Here is a 17,845-nt window from a genome sequence, read left to right on the forward strand (position 1 = left end):
GTAGGTTCCTATAATTCCTCAGTGTGCAAAATAAACGGGCTTCCATCATATCTCTAGCTAGAGGAGGAAAGAGAGACTTTTCTGACATACGTGAGATAGCACAGTTTGGAAAGGGCATCAAATCCTGCCTCACATCCTCACCAGGTGCTCATTGCCCCTTCTCTACTGGTAAAGCCTAAAGTCAATGCAGCTGAGCTTCTCTGAGGAGAACATAATTAATGATATGCTGTTCAGCACTCTTTGAGACATTCCATCTGGTCCTTCACAAAATTGAATGAAGTTGTTTTCATCACATCTGTAGGGTCTCACAGATGGGAAGTGAGGCACTGCACCACTCTGATACTGGCTTATTTTTGAATACCTAAGACATCATGGATTCTCATGCTTTTGTGCCTCTTCATGCGCTCAAAGCATAGCTCATGTTCACCCCATTTACACCTGCAAGAGCTCAGCACTGCTGCAGATGGAGGTCCAGGCTTGGGTCAGAGTCCAGAGACTGGACAAGGTACATGAACATGTATGAAAAGGCTGACTGGAACAGCTCCTCTGGCCCTGCACATGACCTTGTGACACAGGCTGAGGGACTGTCAGCTGTCATCATGATTTGCTGGTCAGTGATAAGACTGACAATCTGCTTGCGTTCCCTCCTGCAATGGTCTCACCACAGCTGCACAGTTATGCTGAGGTTGTGGGGGAAAGGTCTCACCTCCCATTCTGGTTCTGGCCCCAGGTAGGTCCATCCTGCATCTCTGCCAGGTGGCAACCATAGCAAGTGCCCCGTGTGGCCGTACCACTGTATCTCACAGTATGCTTGGTGGGAAGGCAGACTGCCTGGAATTCTCATCTTTCTTCCCATGTGGTATAGAAACAGGTAGATACAGATATGTATCTGAGTATCTGAATATTTCCCCATAGACATAAATATATATTTTTAAAATTTCACATGCAATCCATTGATCTGTAGAATCTTTTGTGCAACATTTGTCTGGGGTTACTATGAAGCCCTTTTGCAGCCTGCAACCGACTTTATGTATGTTTGACTGTTGGGCACATATACGTGCCTATGTACCTCGTTACAAACTACTTGAATTTCTGTACCTGTGGTCACACAATGGAGTTGGTTTGAGCTACAACTTTGGTACCTGGGTTTTAGTATCATTGGACATCAGTGTTGTGTGCATCCCAGTGGACACACAATACCCCATGCTGTGGCTGGAAGTAGCTAGGCTGAAAAATGTCATATTTATCTGTTTCTGTCTTACAGGCAAGTGAAAGAAACAGTGAATTTCCTCTAACTTACCCATTCTTTACTCAGTACTGCTGGCTAAACACACCCTGGAAATCAGTTCTGGCATTCGTGTAGAAGTTCTTCCACTTGCCTGAAAATGCAGCACCTTGTAATTTAAATTGCCTTTGTGCAGTCCATGCCATGTCTGAGCCTGCTTGGCAGCCCGGGGGGCAGGAGAGGAGCTGGCTCCTGGAGCCGTATCAAGCGGAGCCGCGGGAGCCGGGGGACGCATTTCTCTGAATTGTGCAGGAGACTTCTGAAAATATCCTCTGTGCATGCATTTATATCATACCTTACACTGCGTATGTAGGGTCTGCTCCCAAACCCACAGCCAACTAGCATAACAAAATCAGATTTTACTGCTGTAGTGTCAGCCTAGGGTTGAAATATGGCTTTGAAACCCTCCCTTTCACCCCGCATTTTTAATGAAAAACAATCGGGCTGGAGTGTAATAGTGCTTACCCTGGCTGCATTTGACTTTAGCTTTTTACTTTTAAAGCTTTATTTTAGGCTTTAAGAGCTTCCAATTAAACTTTTTAGATCCAGAGTGAAAGCCTGAACGTGCCTTCCTGCACAACACTGGAATTCCTGGGTGGGAAAAGGATATTTTTCTATTAAAATTAAGAAAATGAATACTCTGGTTCATTTTCTCCCTCCATACTCCTTACTCTTCTTTTTCGTAGCAAATTTTCATCTGCCATTTTCTTATTCCCTTTTTTTTTAACATCTCCCATAGCCATTCCTTTATTTCTTTTTCCCCCCTTCCCTTTCTCCCCTTTCCTTTATTTCACCCTCCCCCTTCCCTGCTGCCTAGCCTGCTTCTTGATGTTAACCCACAATGGTTTGCAATAGGATTGCTGAATACTTCATCCTTCCAGTCAGCACAGCACATACTGTAAATCCCTTTCCAAATAACACCAAAAAAATGAACCCTAAGTCAGATATTTGTTTATCCATTATGAAATGCACACAGGAGACTATCACCAGGGTACTGGACAACATTGCACGATTAATTACATGCCAACTCAATGAGGAAAGATTTGATTCAGTCAGCTTTGCAGCAAACCTGAAAAGAACATAATACCATATAACCTTCAGTTCGTTAACAATTCGCCTCTAATGCCACAAGGCACTGACTCCCATTATAAGCTCTACTAAAGCTTGGCTGAAAAAACAAATCTCACACAGTGCCCTGAATCTCAGCAAAGAGAACACACTGTCAGTAGCCATGGGAAATATAAAGCTGGCCATGACAGCCTGAACAATGAAGTGATTTACACCAGGTTTGTATCTAGTATGCAAACTAATAAATTCTTACATGCAGGTGCACAGCCCAAGACTATAAGACCATTTGGACCAAGCCTACTATTATGTGGTGCTTTCTGTGCACTTATTAGTGTGAATGTTAATGTAGATCTGCAAACTCAATTCTATTTTATGGTTTATAAAATACACCTATCCCAGTCTCTGTGGGCATGTACACTCATTTCATAAAAATCACATGTATTAAAATGTAACTAGATGCCTACTCCCTCTTCAGCAGATTCCAGACTGCACAGGGAAAAAGTCTTCAGCTTCCTAGGTACTCAGGAAAAAAAGCTTGAGTAAATCAGTCCCTCACTGTTCAATTTTAGATCTGATGTTCTGGTGCAAGAAGAAAATTTCAGAGTTTTTCCTGAAACGCTTTGTTCTGGGGCATGATGGCAAAGGGAGACTTCCAACATTGGCAAGACCCAACCTTAATAGAAGATGTCAGACCAGGGCTAGAGGTGTTCCTGAAAGACCCACACAGAACATAGAAAAGTACTTGATGTAATAGTCGCTGTGAACGTAACTTCACAGAATCATAGAATCATAGAGTGATGTGGGTCAGAAGGGGCCGCAGAGACCATCTAGTTACAACACCTCTGCCATGGGCAGGGTTCCCACCCAGCAGCTCAGGCTGCCGAGGGCTCCATCCAACCCGCCCTTGAGCGCTTCCAGGGATGAGATACCCACAGCTTCTCTGTGAAATCTGTGTCAGTCCCTCATCACTTTCTGCTGTCATTGTACATCTTGCTTATCTGAAAGGACGATGGCTGATGAGGTCAGGCATTATATTTTGTCTGTGAAGCAAAAAAAGTGAGGTGTCAACTTCGTGGGTGTGACCAGTGCAGGCTGCTCCACTACCTCTTCCTGGAAGAACGCATGAGCAGTGGTAAATGAAAGCTCTGCTGAAAAGGAAATTTCTCTAGAGCCTAGGCCTAGAGCTCACCCAATAAAAGGACATGGTAATAAATCCTTGTCGTGGTAATAAATCCTTGTCAGTTTTCCCTCCTTTGCACTGCTGAGCAGCCTGTGCTAAGCCACTTTCCCTCCCAGAGGTGGGGGAATGCTAGTGATACTGTGTGATCCATGGTTTACTTTGGGATCTTTTTGGAAAAAAAGGAGCTGGATCAGTGTAGAAGAGTAGGGGAATATTAGCTCCAGTTGACCCAGTTTTATTCTTGGAAAAACAGAGATCTGAAAGGCATATATGCCCTGAAATTGTGGTTTGGAAAATACTAGATACTCAAGGGACAGTGTGTGTGTGTTTTGTGTGTGACCTACAGAAATACCTCATCTCACCACTAATTTACTCACATATGTAAACTTCATTTTTCATTCAGCTGCCCCATTTATTTCCTGTTCCTCCCTCTTTTTCCTCCTCTTGCTTGTTTTGAAAATGCTGGTCAACACATGTTAAGCAAGAGTCTCCAAAACCAACAAAAGAAAGTTCAGGAAAGGCAAAGAGAGAAACAGCTGAATAACACTGCCAACTTTAAAATGAAGATAAGTTATACAGGACCTTTTATTGAACCAACAAATATTTTATAGTATTCACCATTTGGGGCCAGCAGTTTTTTTTTTTCCCTCCGTTTTGAGCTAGAGTAGGTGGTGTGTAATTCATGAGGAATCTGTACATGTTCAAGTAGCTTCAAGTAATATTACAGCCATGTGGAACCAGCTCACAGCATCTTGATTTCCACGTCCATTTTTTTTTCCACTGTATAGTATTCAGTGCCCTTTTCTCTCTGTCTCATTCTCTCATTCACACATTCTTTCCCCTCTTGGTTTCCAGCCATCTTTGCTTTGTCAGTGTTACCTGATAACACAAAGCAGGGTTTGTGCCAGTTGCTGCAGTTTGGCTTGAACAGTGTAGAAGTAACACCGAGTGTGGGAGCAACGTGGATGCTTCTTGGTCCTATGTAAGCAGTCAGACTTTCCTCCACTATTCCCTGCAGGGCCTTTGGCTGAAGTCCGTTCATTACCACACGTGTAGTGTTCTTAGATCAAAATTCCTATTTCAAAGGGATAAAATGTAATTGAAATTAGCATTAGTTAGCACACCCCTAATGGCATCCAAGTATATGAAAGTTATGAATCTGGACTCAAAGAACTGTGAGGGTCTGAATTGTTCTGAAATACTTGCATGTGCTGCAACACCACGTAGCCAGAGAGCTTTTGTATGTGGTAAATTGGAGTAGACACATGTGCTACAGCATTTATACACTGGCTTTCTTCTCTAATACTGGAAATGGTGTTTAAAAGGGCACTGTGTACGTATTTAGATATATATGTTCTGGTTAATTATTTGAATATTACTTTGACAACTGTCAAATGTAGTGGCAGTGCACTGGAAGAAAGTGGTATTACAGTTCAGTTTGTGGATACGTTGCTTTCAAGAACACTGGGTTTTATTTGCTTTGGGTGAGCCTTTCTGATAGCAGAAGAACAAAAGATAATATTTTAACTATAGAAGAAAACCTGGAGAAGTCTGCTCTGAAATGCTTTTGACATAAATGGTCAAAGCATTGCCTTGCCATGTTGTCTTTGGACTTCTGAAACTCATTTCCCTCTCTGCTAAAATGGGACTGCAGGCTACCTTGCAAGAGAGCTGTCAGGATCAGCCAGTGAATATTTATGAAGAAATTTCATGGTGAATAAGAAATATATATATATATACTACGTGTATTATTAATAATTATGTGAGTCCTGAAAAATGCCATACTGTATCACAAAGCTGGTATTGTCCAGTGACTACACTCTTGGCACTGCACACTACGGTAAACTGTATACTGAAAACTCATACTAATGGAAAGGTAAGCAAGATTCCATTTGTGAATGATTTATAGTGACTTCCTATTATAAACAAGAGGAAACAAATATCCTACATCACTGGTTTCTTTGGGCGGATGGTGAGAGCAGAATGAGACATTCCTGTCCAAGCAAAAGCTGATTCTCTGGATACTTGCAATGGAAGCAAAATGAAGAACCAGTAAGTGGGAGCATTTATGACAGTCTCCAATTATATGTGATTGCATTTCCATTTTCATAGTGCTTTAAGCTTTCCGATTGTAGAGCAGGTAACAAATTTCTTTAAGCAAATGCAGGACTTCTAACAAAAATAAGATTTTTCTGATGTTTAATGTTAAGGATCTCATGATCTGCCGAGAGCCTACCAACATCTTTTCCCACATTGCTTTCTGAGACAGAACAAATTACTCTCATCGTTAGCAAGTAGATTTGGCTTTCCCTTAATCAATATGTGATTGAGCACAACTGTAGCTTGTTTAGGAAGTACGTTGGATTAAAGATTTTCACAGTGCTTTGGGAGGGCAGCTATGGTGCATCTTTTTAACCCTGTATAATAGAACAAACTCTTTATATACTGGGAATGCCGTTCTTTGGTTACGTTAATTCACCATTCTCACCATTCTGCTTATACAGTTGAAATAGACAGCAATAGTTTTGCATGTATGTAAAGTGTCAAAAGTATCAAAGGCTTGAGTTAGTAACTGGGGGTAGAGCAGGCAGGTTGCAAAAGATGAAGACTAAGCTAATGTTGGGCAAGATTCGCGTAATTTTTAAAAATTCAATAAGGTTTTGTCTTCTATCTTCCCTCTGTTGTCAGTAAAGAGCCAGACACGTCCAGACTACAGTTCTGCCAGGCTAAGCTAAGCCTTCTTTAAGAGTTTGGTCATGTTGGCTTGACCTGAAAGATGTCAAGGAAAGCCTGGGAGCGTGGCCGAAGCTCTTTCGCCTCAAAAGGCAAAGGGACATGGAGCCCAACATTCCTTGCAGAACTGGTTGTTTGCCTTTCTCAAAATGTTTCTCCTCATCCAAAGATGGTGGATCATTTCCTTCACTAAGGTCTGTTCAGACAGATGTGAGTTCCTTGGATGCTATGGCAGAGCAAAAGAAGATATGCTGTCATAGCTTTGGTATAGCACAAAAGGATTTTTGGCAAGAAAAAGTGCATTGAAATGATGGATTGTCAGACTTCTTTGTACTAACGTGCTTTTACAGCAGCTATTAGCAAGAGCTTTGCAAATTATCAATTATGTTTTTATTGTAACCCAGTTTCAGATTTCTCTGACATAAATTATTTGTTTAAAAAATATAAAATCTGAATGAAATAAAAAAGATCTCCAGCAAAATTAAAGAACAGGTAACTCTTTGGTCCTGGGTTGTGTTTTTTAGCTTTGCTACTACTTTTTTATACTGTGAGCAAGTTGCTTTCTTTTAGAGCTGGCTAAACACCACTAAAAAATATTTGCAAATACTCCTTCAAATAAACGCTGGAATTGGAATGTGTGTCACCATTCACACCTACTTTCCTCAGAAGTTTGTACAAGCAATTTTTTTGTTCATAGGAAATATTTTCCAACAGCAAAAGAAACTGACAGATGCATGAGAGAGGTGTATTTATATCCAGGTTTGCTCTGGCAACAGCGTTCTGTTACTTGCCATTTCCATTTCTATACCTACTGACCTATTCAGTCCTAAACCTCCTCTTTAACACTGTCTCTATTTAAAAAACAAAACAAAACAAAAAAAAAACAACAGCAAACACTGAATGAAGCAGGGCTGAAAAATGGTTTGCAGCCCAATATATTATGAAGAAGGAAACTTTTGGTGTCAGTCAGTACATCTCTGCAAATCATATATATATATATTTATCCTCTGTTTTCTCTTTTCCGCCTGGATTGAACTTTCCCTCCATGCAGTGCTCTAGGACAGCTCCAGGGACACTGACTTAACATATGCTGTTTTGGAACAACATATAAACCCAAGGACTCGTTCACTTGTGGACATTTATAAAGCTGTTTTGCAAAAGCATGAAGTCCTGTTAAATCAAACAGCTTGGCAAACATCTGACCAGTGAAATTACAGATGGTCTGCCTGCATTTTTTCTGGTGAGCCTGTGGTCTTTGCTGCTCACCTGCAAGCACTGGGGAACACGGCTGTGCCAAGGTGTTGGGTGTATTGGCTGCAAGAGCAAACTGGCCACTCTTTGGTGGCTGGTGAAGCCACTCATAACCATGGAGCTAGTAAGGGATGCAGTGTGCTTTGAGACCTATTCACCTGCAAGGTCTGTTTAAAGAAAAGATCAGCTTTTAATTAATAATCTGGTTGAAATCTAGCAGTAGGTTAGACCACCACTTGGGAATCCAGCTTCATTACTTCATGAAATTTAGGAGTTACTGTGGTCATGTAGCCACTAGAGCTCATGCTCAAGCTCTTTCTTTTGTTTGACTCATTCTCCACAGGTATTGCAGTTAGACATCAGCTTCTCATTCCCCTATAATGTGTTTCTGTGTTAGGATAGGAAGTCCACTGACTAAAGCATACAGATTTCTGCCTGGCAAATATTTCTGGCTTCTCTGCAATGCGAGGACTTAATGAATGAACAAATGTGACCCTTGATGGGAAAATGTAGCTTACTCCTGTGATGCAATTTCGCCTCTGAAGGCTGTTAGCCACGTGTGCTTGTTCCTTGTGTCCTGCTCAGCCTGCCTTTGGGACTGAGGTGCAGCCTGGGCAAGGGTCGCCTTTAAAACACACACATCATCTGTGTATGGGCAAAATGCCTATTTTTAGTGCATACAAGAGGGCATTCACTAAAGGGAAATGAAACTGGGTTTTATTTTTAGTTTTTCTAATTTCTTATGTCCTTGGGATTTATGTACTGAAAAACTCACTCCATCACCCAGCAAAATGTAGGTGAACCTCCAGGATCAGTGTTATTCTCACTATTGCCAATAAAACTAAAACAGGGGGCCACTCCAGGGTGCGCTGGGCAGGGTTCAGCACTGGTCTTGTTGGTGTGGTGCTGGAGAGGCTCAGCAAACTCTGCCTCAGCACACCCTCTTCTTACACAGTTGTGGCTCAGGAGCCTCCCCATGGCTGAAATTTCTTCACAGTGGGTTTTTTTGACTTGTTCCCGCTTCAAGCTCAGAATGGATTTCTCCAGAGAGGCACTTGAGTGAAGTTGACCCTTTATATGTGTCCAAACAAAGGGGTTCTTTGGTATCAACTTTGGAATTAATCTGCAGTTATTTTTCTAGTGCCTATTTCATGAATTTGCTTGTTTAAAAACCACTGAAAGAAAATGTAATTTTTTCTTTTTCTTTTTCTTTTTCTTTTTCAGAAACTTTGGAGAATGGACCAAATAAGTGTGAAAGGTGAGTAAGGGAATATGCTATTTCCCCATATGATTATTATTACAGTTTTCCTGACATCGTGTAGCCACTATGTAGAATCACAGAATGGTTTGGGTTGGAAGGGACCTTTAAGACCATCTAGTTCCAGCCTCCCTGCTATAGACAGGAACACCTCCCTCTAGACCAGGTTGCTCACAGCCCCATCCAGCCTGGCCTTGAATGCTTCCAGGGAGGGAGGCATTCACAACACCTCTGGGCATCCTGTTCCAGTGTCTAACCACCCTCACAGTAAAGAATTTCTTCTTAATATCAGTCTAAATCTACCTTCTTTCAGTTTAAGGCCATTTCCTTTCATTCTGTCACTACACACCCTTATAAAAAGTCCTTCTCCAGCTTTCCTGTAGGCTCCTTTCATCTACTGGAAGGCTGCTATGTAAGCTATGTGTGTAACTATTTGTTATTGCTTGAATCTAGCGCAGCTAACAGAAAAGGAACCAGCAAAGATGAAACGTACTGGAAGGAGATCAACGCAGCCATGGCCCTAACAAACCTCGCCCAAGGGAAGGACAAACTGCAGGGAACTACCAGCTGCATCATCCAGAAATCCTCACATATATCAGAAGTAAAGACTGTTAAAGTGCCATTAGTCCAGCAGTTTTAAAGAGATGAGTACCTTTTTTCTTGTCAAGCGGACGTTTAACTCACAGGATTGGTTTTCAGCAAAATCAGATTCACAGATATGAGGCAGATGTGGAAAATAAGTCCCCTTTTTACAGTACAGTCAGTTTAAAAACAGTGCTCCTTCAGATTCTGACGTTTTCATTGTATTAAATGAAATGTTCAATTGCTTCTATAAAAGGCATGTAAATTATAAAAAAAAAACCTGTTTTTATCAAAACATTAACTTATTTTATGTTAATCAAAGTGCGCATAAGGTGTTTGCATTGCTATTACAGTAAGTGCCTTGCTTTCAAAAAATAAGCTATAACGTGGGCATAGTACAACAGTATTATGCCTCAAAATGACAATGCCATAATGCTTAAACTTTGTGTATTATTCCAAGTGGGCTTAAGCAGCCTAGGGCTAAACACATTACTGCTGGAGGCCCTGGAGAATTGTGCATAATAGACTCGAACGAATTGACAAGTCTTAATAAAATTGTTACATCGTTTTTTCTCTCTTTTTTAATCAACAGTGTTATAAAAATTGTACAGTATGTTTTGTCAAAGTGACAATGAGATTGTTATGCATGTTTCTTACCTGTATATGCAGTATATTAAAATACCAAAATCATTCCTTTGAAAAGTGCAATACTCTAGAACACACAAATTTAGGAAATAAGTTAATTGTTCAGATTATTTTGAACTTACACATATGTTCCCAGACATGTTGCTTGTTAAAGATTTCTAGTTGAGAAGGTTCTAGTCAGACTAGCTGTAAAGTCCATTTTCTATTGTTCCAAAGCTTTGCTAGTGACTTACAAAAGTTTTTACATAAGTAAACAAAACTGATCTCTTCTTGTACAAAACTGAATCTGTAGTGCCATTTATTATTTGCAGTGGAGCTCAAAAATGTTTCCATGGTGGAAATTATTACTTCAGTGTGTTTTAAGTGTTTTTTATTTTGTAGGTACTGCATAGATGAGGACAGTTGATTGACAGTTCACATTTCAGTGAGAAAAAGCTGTAGTATAAACTATCAAAGCCCACAGTAGTAACACAAATGGGACTTGAAACATTGAAAAATCCCAGCATTCAATGTTGGAGGGTTTTAAATAGATACTAAAATGTATTAAATGTCACATCTCTATACTTGACTGTTGTTGAGCATAATAACTAGCATAAAGCCCAGTTTATTTTAAGGGTTTTTGAGGGTGTACAATTATTCTTAAATCATATAACAATAGTCTAATGACGTTTACAGTGCTTGAATGGAATTTACATGAAAGCAATTTACAGTGGCAAAGCCAAATACAATTTATACTGAATCAGTTACAGAAAACTGGAAAAGAGCTGATTGTTGCTAGGAATTGGATTTTTTTCTTCCTGTGGTTATCCTGTCAGGTTTTTTCCTATTTATCCCTCTCCCCTTTCCTCTTTCATGAGCCATCAGTGAACAAGATAAGACTTCAGTCCTGCTCCCACTGAGTTTAATGGCCAAATTCCCACTTCATTGGAAGCAGGACTGTGCTAATGATTAAACTAACTTGCAAGTATAGGCTGTTCCGGGTGCACTAAAATAGTCAAGACACATTGCAAATATCAGCCTTGGTGCGACTTCTTAGGAAACTTCTTGATGTAACATAACATGTTGTTGGGTTTATTTAGTGTACAATGAAAATGATTTGATATGAGAATATTTTGTACATATATATTTTTACTTTGTTTTCTAAATTGCTGATTTGCATTGACTTAAAGTGCCAAGCAAGAAATGTATGTTGTCATGACTGTATGAACAGTTGAAGTATGTGTTTTACTGACTTGCATCATTATGTGTCTAAGATTCCGTGACATTAATTTTTGATACTTTACTGGATTTTGACATAATAATGTGAGTTTATAACTAATAGCAGAGAGTTAATACTTCACTTTTGTTCATACTATTATAAGTTATTCTGGTATTAAATATTTTGTGAAAATAAATTGATGGTTTTGACAAACTTTTCTGTTAGGAATATTCACAGTGTTTTTGTCTGCATAAATGACAACAACATTTGTCATGTAAAAATGGTACCTTTGGTGACTTCTCTGGAGCAAAACTGGAGAAGACAAGCCATACTATAAACAACTTGTTCATGGTTCTTTCTTTAAAATGATCAAAGCACAAAGAATAATCTGTAATACACATCAAATGGGTTTTAAATTTAAGAAATACTTGGCATAATTTCTTGTTACCATTTCCTTTAATTTATTTTTTTTTCTACTGCTGCTTTAGAGTTTTCTGAAAACACAAATTCTAATGAATTATTTGTGTGTCTTTTTTTAAATAACAAGAATCATGATCAGTGCTGAGCCAACAGCTAATGAAGACTCAATAATTATTTATGATATTGGAAAAACAAACATTATTACTATAGCTCTTCTTTGTTTCAACATATGTAACCATTTTAGTAAAATAAATAACTGCAAACAACATCTTGCTGGTTTGAATTAAATATTCATTTATCTCTTCTTAGTCATTTGCATTTCTGGTTTCCTTTTACAGGCAGGATTAATCTATATTGGGATATAAGCATGAGACAGGCAAAGATAAACCAGAATGTCTCATACAACAGCTACAACCACTAAGCTGTAGTTCTCACTTTGCGGCCTCACGGTGAAGCAGCTCCACCAAAGAGAATGAGAGCAAGCCCCAGGCCAACATACAGAGCATTCTGGGGACATCTGATTATTTGGTGTCTTGGATTTAAATGCTAACTTGGCGTTTTGGTGAAGGACAGTACCTGGATTTGGATGGTCACATGTAAAGTGCATAAAGTAAGCACTGCACTGTTGGGTTAGAAGATGTGGAAGAGTTGATAGCACTTCTGTACTGTGCAAAGAAGAACAGTTTTAACTTAGGTACAGATAAAGCACATGTGGGCTTAAACCTGTTTCTTCTGTTTCAAAGAGGAAAACACTACTGCCCTGCATGGTTGAACTGTTGTGTGTAGATGGACATAGCCAGTTGGGAGTTGCTCTGGTGAAATATCTACCTAGATTAGCTACCTAAGTCAGGAAAGTGATGAAGCATGATACAAAGGGCTGAATTGTCTGAGAGAGCAGTTTTGACACTGCCTGGATGTGAGCTCATGTTGTATGGGCTGGTTTGCCAGACACTGAGTGTACTTTGTCTTTGTTAGTAGCAGAACGGAGACCCAGCGCTGAGGCTTACACAGTGCTGGGTTGCTGGGCCAGTGTTTAGGTTTGAGCCTCATCTTGAAGTTCCTCTTGTTTAACAAGAAGAGAGGAGGCTGTCTCCCTTTTGACAAGAAAAAAAAAATGGGAAAAGAGACATCAGTGCCCAGTGCAACAGAAAAAGAATCTCCAAACTCTTTAGTGTTGCTGTTATGTCAGCTTGGGTTATTGGCAGTGGGAGTGGTTATTGGCAGCGGAAGTTAGACCTGGCTCAAGGCTAATATAACTCACACACCTGACTTTTTAAAAGGAGCTGAGATCTGGTTTCTTTATGGATGGGCTTTTTTTTTCATTTGTGGTGTTGGTCCCTTCTTCAGGTTTCCTTAACCTCCCTTTCAGCCTGTTTTGGACTTATTTCTCCTTCTTTCTTCCTGCCTGAAAAGTCTCCTGTTACATTCAGACAGCAATGGGATCCTTCATGCCAAAGCTCATACTTCTGTCTGGCTTTGCAGTTTCTAGTGCTACATAGGTGAAGGATGTATGATTCAACAAGTCAGTGTTCAGTGGTGAAGTCTAATATCTTCCTTCTCCCAGCCTGGGGTCAGTGAACATATGAAGTCTCAGGAGTGTGCAGTGGAGGTTCTTCAACCAACAAGCTCTACCGTCTATCACTTCACTCCTAACTACTACTACTACTTTTGGCTATCTTAACTCCCAAAAGGACCGTCAATTTAACCATAACTACCTAGGAACTGCCAAGTCTCATTTTATGAGCTGCTGTTGAGAGTTTAGCTATTTAAGGCTGATTTTAAACAATTTTTATTGGTACTTCGTGGCATGTGCCTGATTTACAGTGCTGTAAATAACCACAAATTAGGGACATTTCTTTCTTTACGGTAAACGCACATTATCTTGAGTGTAAGAAAAGATACCTTGTTGGTGAAAAACTGGACTACAGGCCCTGTTCTGTTGCAAGCTTCCAGTATGAGCCTTAGGAATCCTCATCCAGGGTTTGGTCCACGTGAAGGGGCTGACACTCTCTTCTGGGGATGCTCTAAACACTGTGGAATACGAGTGGGTGATCAGTTGAGAATCACACCAACAAGACATTCCTCACTGCTCACCCTGCTGCTACGAGACTCTGAAGATAGGAGAGGGCAGTTCTGTAAGTGGCACCCTCAGTTTGGTGTGCTTAAGGAACTTTATGTATCTGATGTTACTATAATTGAAATCTGCATCTTGGGCACATGTTACGGAGTAGGCATCAACTTCTGCAGCACTTCAATTTCTTCATTGACTGCAACAGGAAAATAAGCTTCTAACTGAGACTAGATGTCCAAACCAGACACAGCTCAAGTCAGGGGAAACAAGATGTTAAATCATAAATCACAAAGAGACCAGCTGGACTCTGGTCAGCACTATCTACCTTTCTCTGTAACATCAGCTGAGGAGCATACTGAAGCACTTGAAAAAAAAAAAAAACATTTTAAGAAGGGGGAAATGTCTCTGTCCAGCTGAAAAAGGAAGTTCTGTTGTAGCCCAAGACTTTGTGGATGCAATAGTTCAGATGTAAGACGTTTCACACAGGAGCATCCTCGTGGCTTGGAAATGTTCAACAAAGCTGAACAAAGCTTCCTCATGAGTGTGAGTATGATAATCGTCACTCCAAGAAGTGTTGTGTTCCTTTTTCATGCCCTTTTAGTAGATTGACAGCCAGACCCTGAGACCCATGGATCTTGTGAAATGGCCACAAAATACGTGATCAGATTTTAAAACTTCCAGCTACTCAACAGCAGTCAGTGTAGTCATGAAAAGTGGTCAGCAATGTTTCAGCTCAACCTTTGCAAATTAAATGCCTGGTCAGCAAAAGGGAAGCTTTCTGTAACAGGAATACTGCACTTAATTGACTTGAATTTTTTAAATTTCTTTTAAAAAAGTTTGGAGATGATCAAAACTCCACATTTCTTCTTCCCTTTTTTGTTTTTTGTTTTTTTTTTTAACAATAAAGTCTGTTTTTCCAGATTTTATTTTGTCTTGAAATGCAACATAATTATAGCAAAAAAGGCTGCAATCAAAGCCAAACAGAAATTATTGAAACTTACCAAAATATTGAGGTTACCAAATTATGTTTACTGACTTTTTAAAAGTGGCCTTTTGGTTCGTTACATTTATTTGTTTATATGTTTACACTCTCCAACCCAGTATAAAACAAGAAAGTTTTGACAGCTCAAAAATTTCCACAGAACAGAAAAATTTATCCTGCAGTGTGGCATGAAAGGACTTCTTATGCTCAGTATTCACAATATCAGAGTAATTTTGCATGGTAGTCTGTGGATATCACAATTTGTATCTAAATACTTCATTTTAGAGTACCGATTTTGGTGCTGAATCATTTCAGCAAGCACCACGTTGTTTTTTCTGAAGGATATCTTTGTGCCAGTGTTGCCTTCAGAAAAATACTGTCTGAGGAAAAAATGTGGGACTTCTCCTCTTGCTCTTTGTGTTAATGAAGAGAATTTTCATGTGGCCAGAAAATTAAGACAGCAGGCAGGTGCAGCATTTACTGGTACTCTGCATCCTTGGAGAGGAGCCATCTGTGTGGTGCTTGTTTATACCTGTTGATAACAAATAACAGAGAAAGCAAAGGTGTGAGGCTGAAGATGGCATCTGTGTCTCTTAAAAAGAGAGTATAATAGCAATAATAAATATATTTCTCAGCTGGTGCAATGGCAACCAGAAAACCTCAAAGAGGTACAAGATTTGATGCAACATTTTACTGGCGGTGAAACCAAATTTAAAACATGTGGAAACAAACAAATGTCAGTGACCCTCCACATTCTGAGATGTGAACCAAGAAGAGTCTTAGTCTTTTCCAGTCCTCCGAACCCCTGATTATGTTCCTGAAGCTGGTGTCTGCTTCTGACATGTGTGGGCAGCAGAAGGATCCTCTTGAGAGCAGCTTGCCCAGGCTGGCATCATTGAGTGATGTCCAGGGCTAAATCAGAGGGTACTCTGACTAGAAAGTCTGGTGTTTTTGCTACTTCGAAGTATATATAAAGCCATCCTTTGATCAAGAATCAAAGATTTCAACGCATTTCTGTAACTGCTATCTCCAAGGCTACTTGCAATAGAAGTGTTTACTATGTAAAAAACTGTAAATACTTCTTTGCATGATGCAATTGATATTAAACATCTTCCAAGAAGCATCAATTATATTTCCTTTCAGGAAAAAAATACAGGAAGGTTACAAACTCTTTTCAGTTTTCTAATGGGCAGCTGAGTTGGGAACTCTATACCCAATTTGTAAGATGAAATACTCCCTATATCTGTTTCACAAGGACATGTACCAGCATGAGAGTGGGATCCGGTGGAACCTGGATTTACAACTGGAAATCAAATACAAGCATGTGGAAATGTTATTATGTAAACTAATACTTAGCTACTTCTTGCACCATTCCCTCAACAGCAACAGAATGGTAGCATGGAAACCAAATACCAAGTGTAAATTTTTTTAAGCCTGTTCTATGAGAATGAAAAGAAAAACAGTCCTGTGTAGGATGAGGAGGACTCACTACCTTTTCATTTGTGAAGAATTAAATGTCGCAACCCCTGGGCTGAATTCAACAGAACCAATGAATATGATGTTAGGATGTCACTCTGATGACTCCCACTGCTCAGGTAGGACACACACTTCAGAGAAGCTGTAGTTCAGGAACAGGCAGAGCAACAAGACTGCAAGTGCTGGTGATTCTGCATCATCTACCCTGAAGCACTGCTGCATGAACCCAGAGAGCAAAGGGCCAAGACACAGCATAGTCCCGCTCATCTGCATTTCCCCTACTGCCACATTGACAACCACACTGACTCTGGTTGGCTTTTGGCAGTTTTACATGCTATTCTCATAAATAAACAGAGAACATAACCTGTAACTGAAATTACCACTGAGAGTGTCATAAAAAAAACCCTGAAAACTCTTACTCTGAGAAGTTATCAGGGACTCGTGGTCAAAAATCATAGAACTGTAGAATGATTAAGGTTGGAAAGACCTCTTAGACCAACCCATCACTACCACGCCCTCTAACTCATGCCCCTAAGTACCACATCTATGGTGTCTGTGGAAGTATGGATGAAAGGCTTCCACAGATGTCTATCCTTTATTGGTTTTGTTCAATATTTTCAACAATAGCTCGGTTAGTGGAATAAAGCTGAGGTTCCCTGGCTTCAGGATATGTGCTATTCATTTCATAAAACCAGTTTATAGGGGACATACAGCTCTGAAAAGATCTCTTGCTGCTGCTGCCAGGATGTACTCCCTCTGCCTCTACTGTTTGTCATGGTGGTCTAGAACCAAGCAGAGCTGTTGCACTGCAGAATCTTGTTACTGTCTTGTTCCCAAATAGGTGCTCCTTGCCAGTACATGAGAAGGCAGTGTTACTTGAAATCACCCTGACAAAATGCAGGAATTACCTGAAAAATAACAGAATTTATAAGCTAGATAGAGAAGGCCTGAGGAAAAAATTTGGTAAAGCGCTCAAAGGCTGGCGAGATAGCTGGAAATTCTTCAGAAGTTTACAGCTGATCATGAATTGAACATGATCCAAAATCATCCTGCAGTTAAAAAATCAATAAATAAAAAAAAGAAAAAAGAAAGAAAGATAAGAAAAGAAAAAGAAAAAGAAATGCCACATGGAATTGTATTTTAGGTGCATAAGACATGTAAGTTAACTCTTCCACTCCACTGAGTTGTGTTGAGGTTGCACTGAACCATGAGCATTTAATGTTGCTCCTAATAGAAGTAGAAACCAACAGGAGGAGCCTATGGTCATTAGACTAGGAACAAACAAGGTCTAGCAGGAAAAATCGATTGATCTTGGATTATTAAGTATAGAGAAGATGAAAGTCTTCAAATATATGTGGCCAGCAGAAAGATGAAGGGGACATTCTTTGTATTACAGCTGAGAAACAATGGGCTTTAATCACAGCAAAAGAGATGGCGGGTTCATTACTGGGTAGATTATGCCAATGGAAGAGGGATTAGATGGAGAAGCATTGGAATATGTTGCCTATGTGGGTGGTAGACTTTCCATTGCTGACGTTTTTTCTTAAGAATAAGTTAGAGACATATTAATCAGGAGTTAAATAGGTGTAATTGATCCTACTTTGAGGCAGGTTGGCCTCTTGAGGTTGCCTCCTCGCTCTTATTTTCCATTTCAGCCGTCTGCCTTATAAACATGGCATGGAAGTCTGCTGCTCAA

At 39.9% G+C, this 17,845-nt stretch overlaps 1 protein-coding gene across 3 annotated transcripts in view; it reads left to right on the plus strand.

The window, feature by feature from the left end:
- MKX (mohawk homeobox) overlaps window positions 1-11,888 on the plus strand; it is a 43,253-nt gene extending 31,365 nt beyond the window's left edge. For 2 of the 3 annotated variants that reach the window (XM_015282064.4, XM_046937862.1), the window contains exons 6-7: window positions 8,742-8,775; window positions 9,229-11,888. In XM_015282064.4, coding sequence (XP_015137550.3) covers window positions 8,742-8,775; window positions 9,229-9,415 — 221 coding nt within the window. In that variant the 3' untranslated portion in view covers window positions 9,416-11,888. The remainder of the gene's footprint in view (window positions 1-8,741; window positions 8,776-9,228) is intronic. The other variant, XM_040695886.2, reaches the window with a different exon arrangement.
- Window positions 11,889-17,845: the final 5,957 nt, after the last annotated feature.

Source organism: Gallus gallus, chromosome 2, assembly GCF_016699485.2.
Source record: "Gallus gallus isolate bGalGal1 chromosome 2, bGalGal1.mat.broiler.GRCg7b, whole genome shotgun sequence".
Classification (NCBI taxonomy): domain Eukaryota; kingdom Metazoa; phylum Chordata; class Aves; order Galliformes; family Phasianidae; genus Gallus; species Gallus gallus.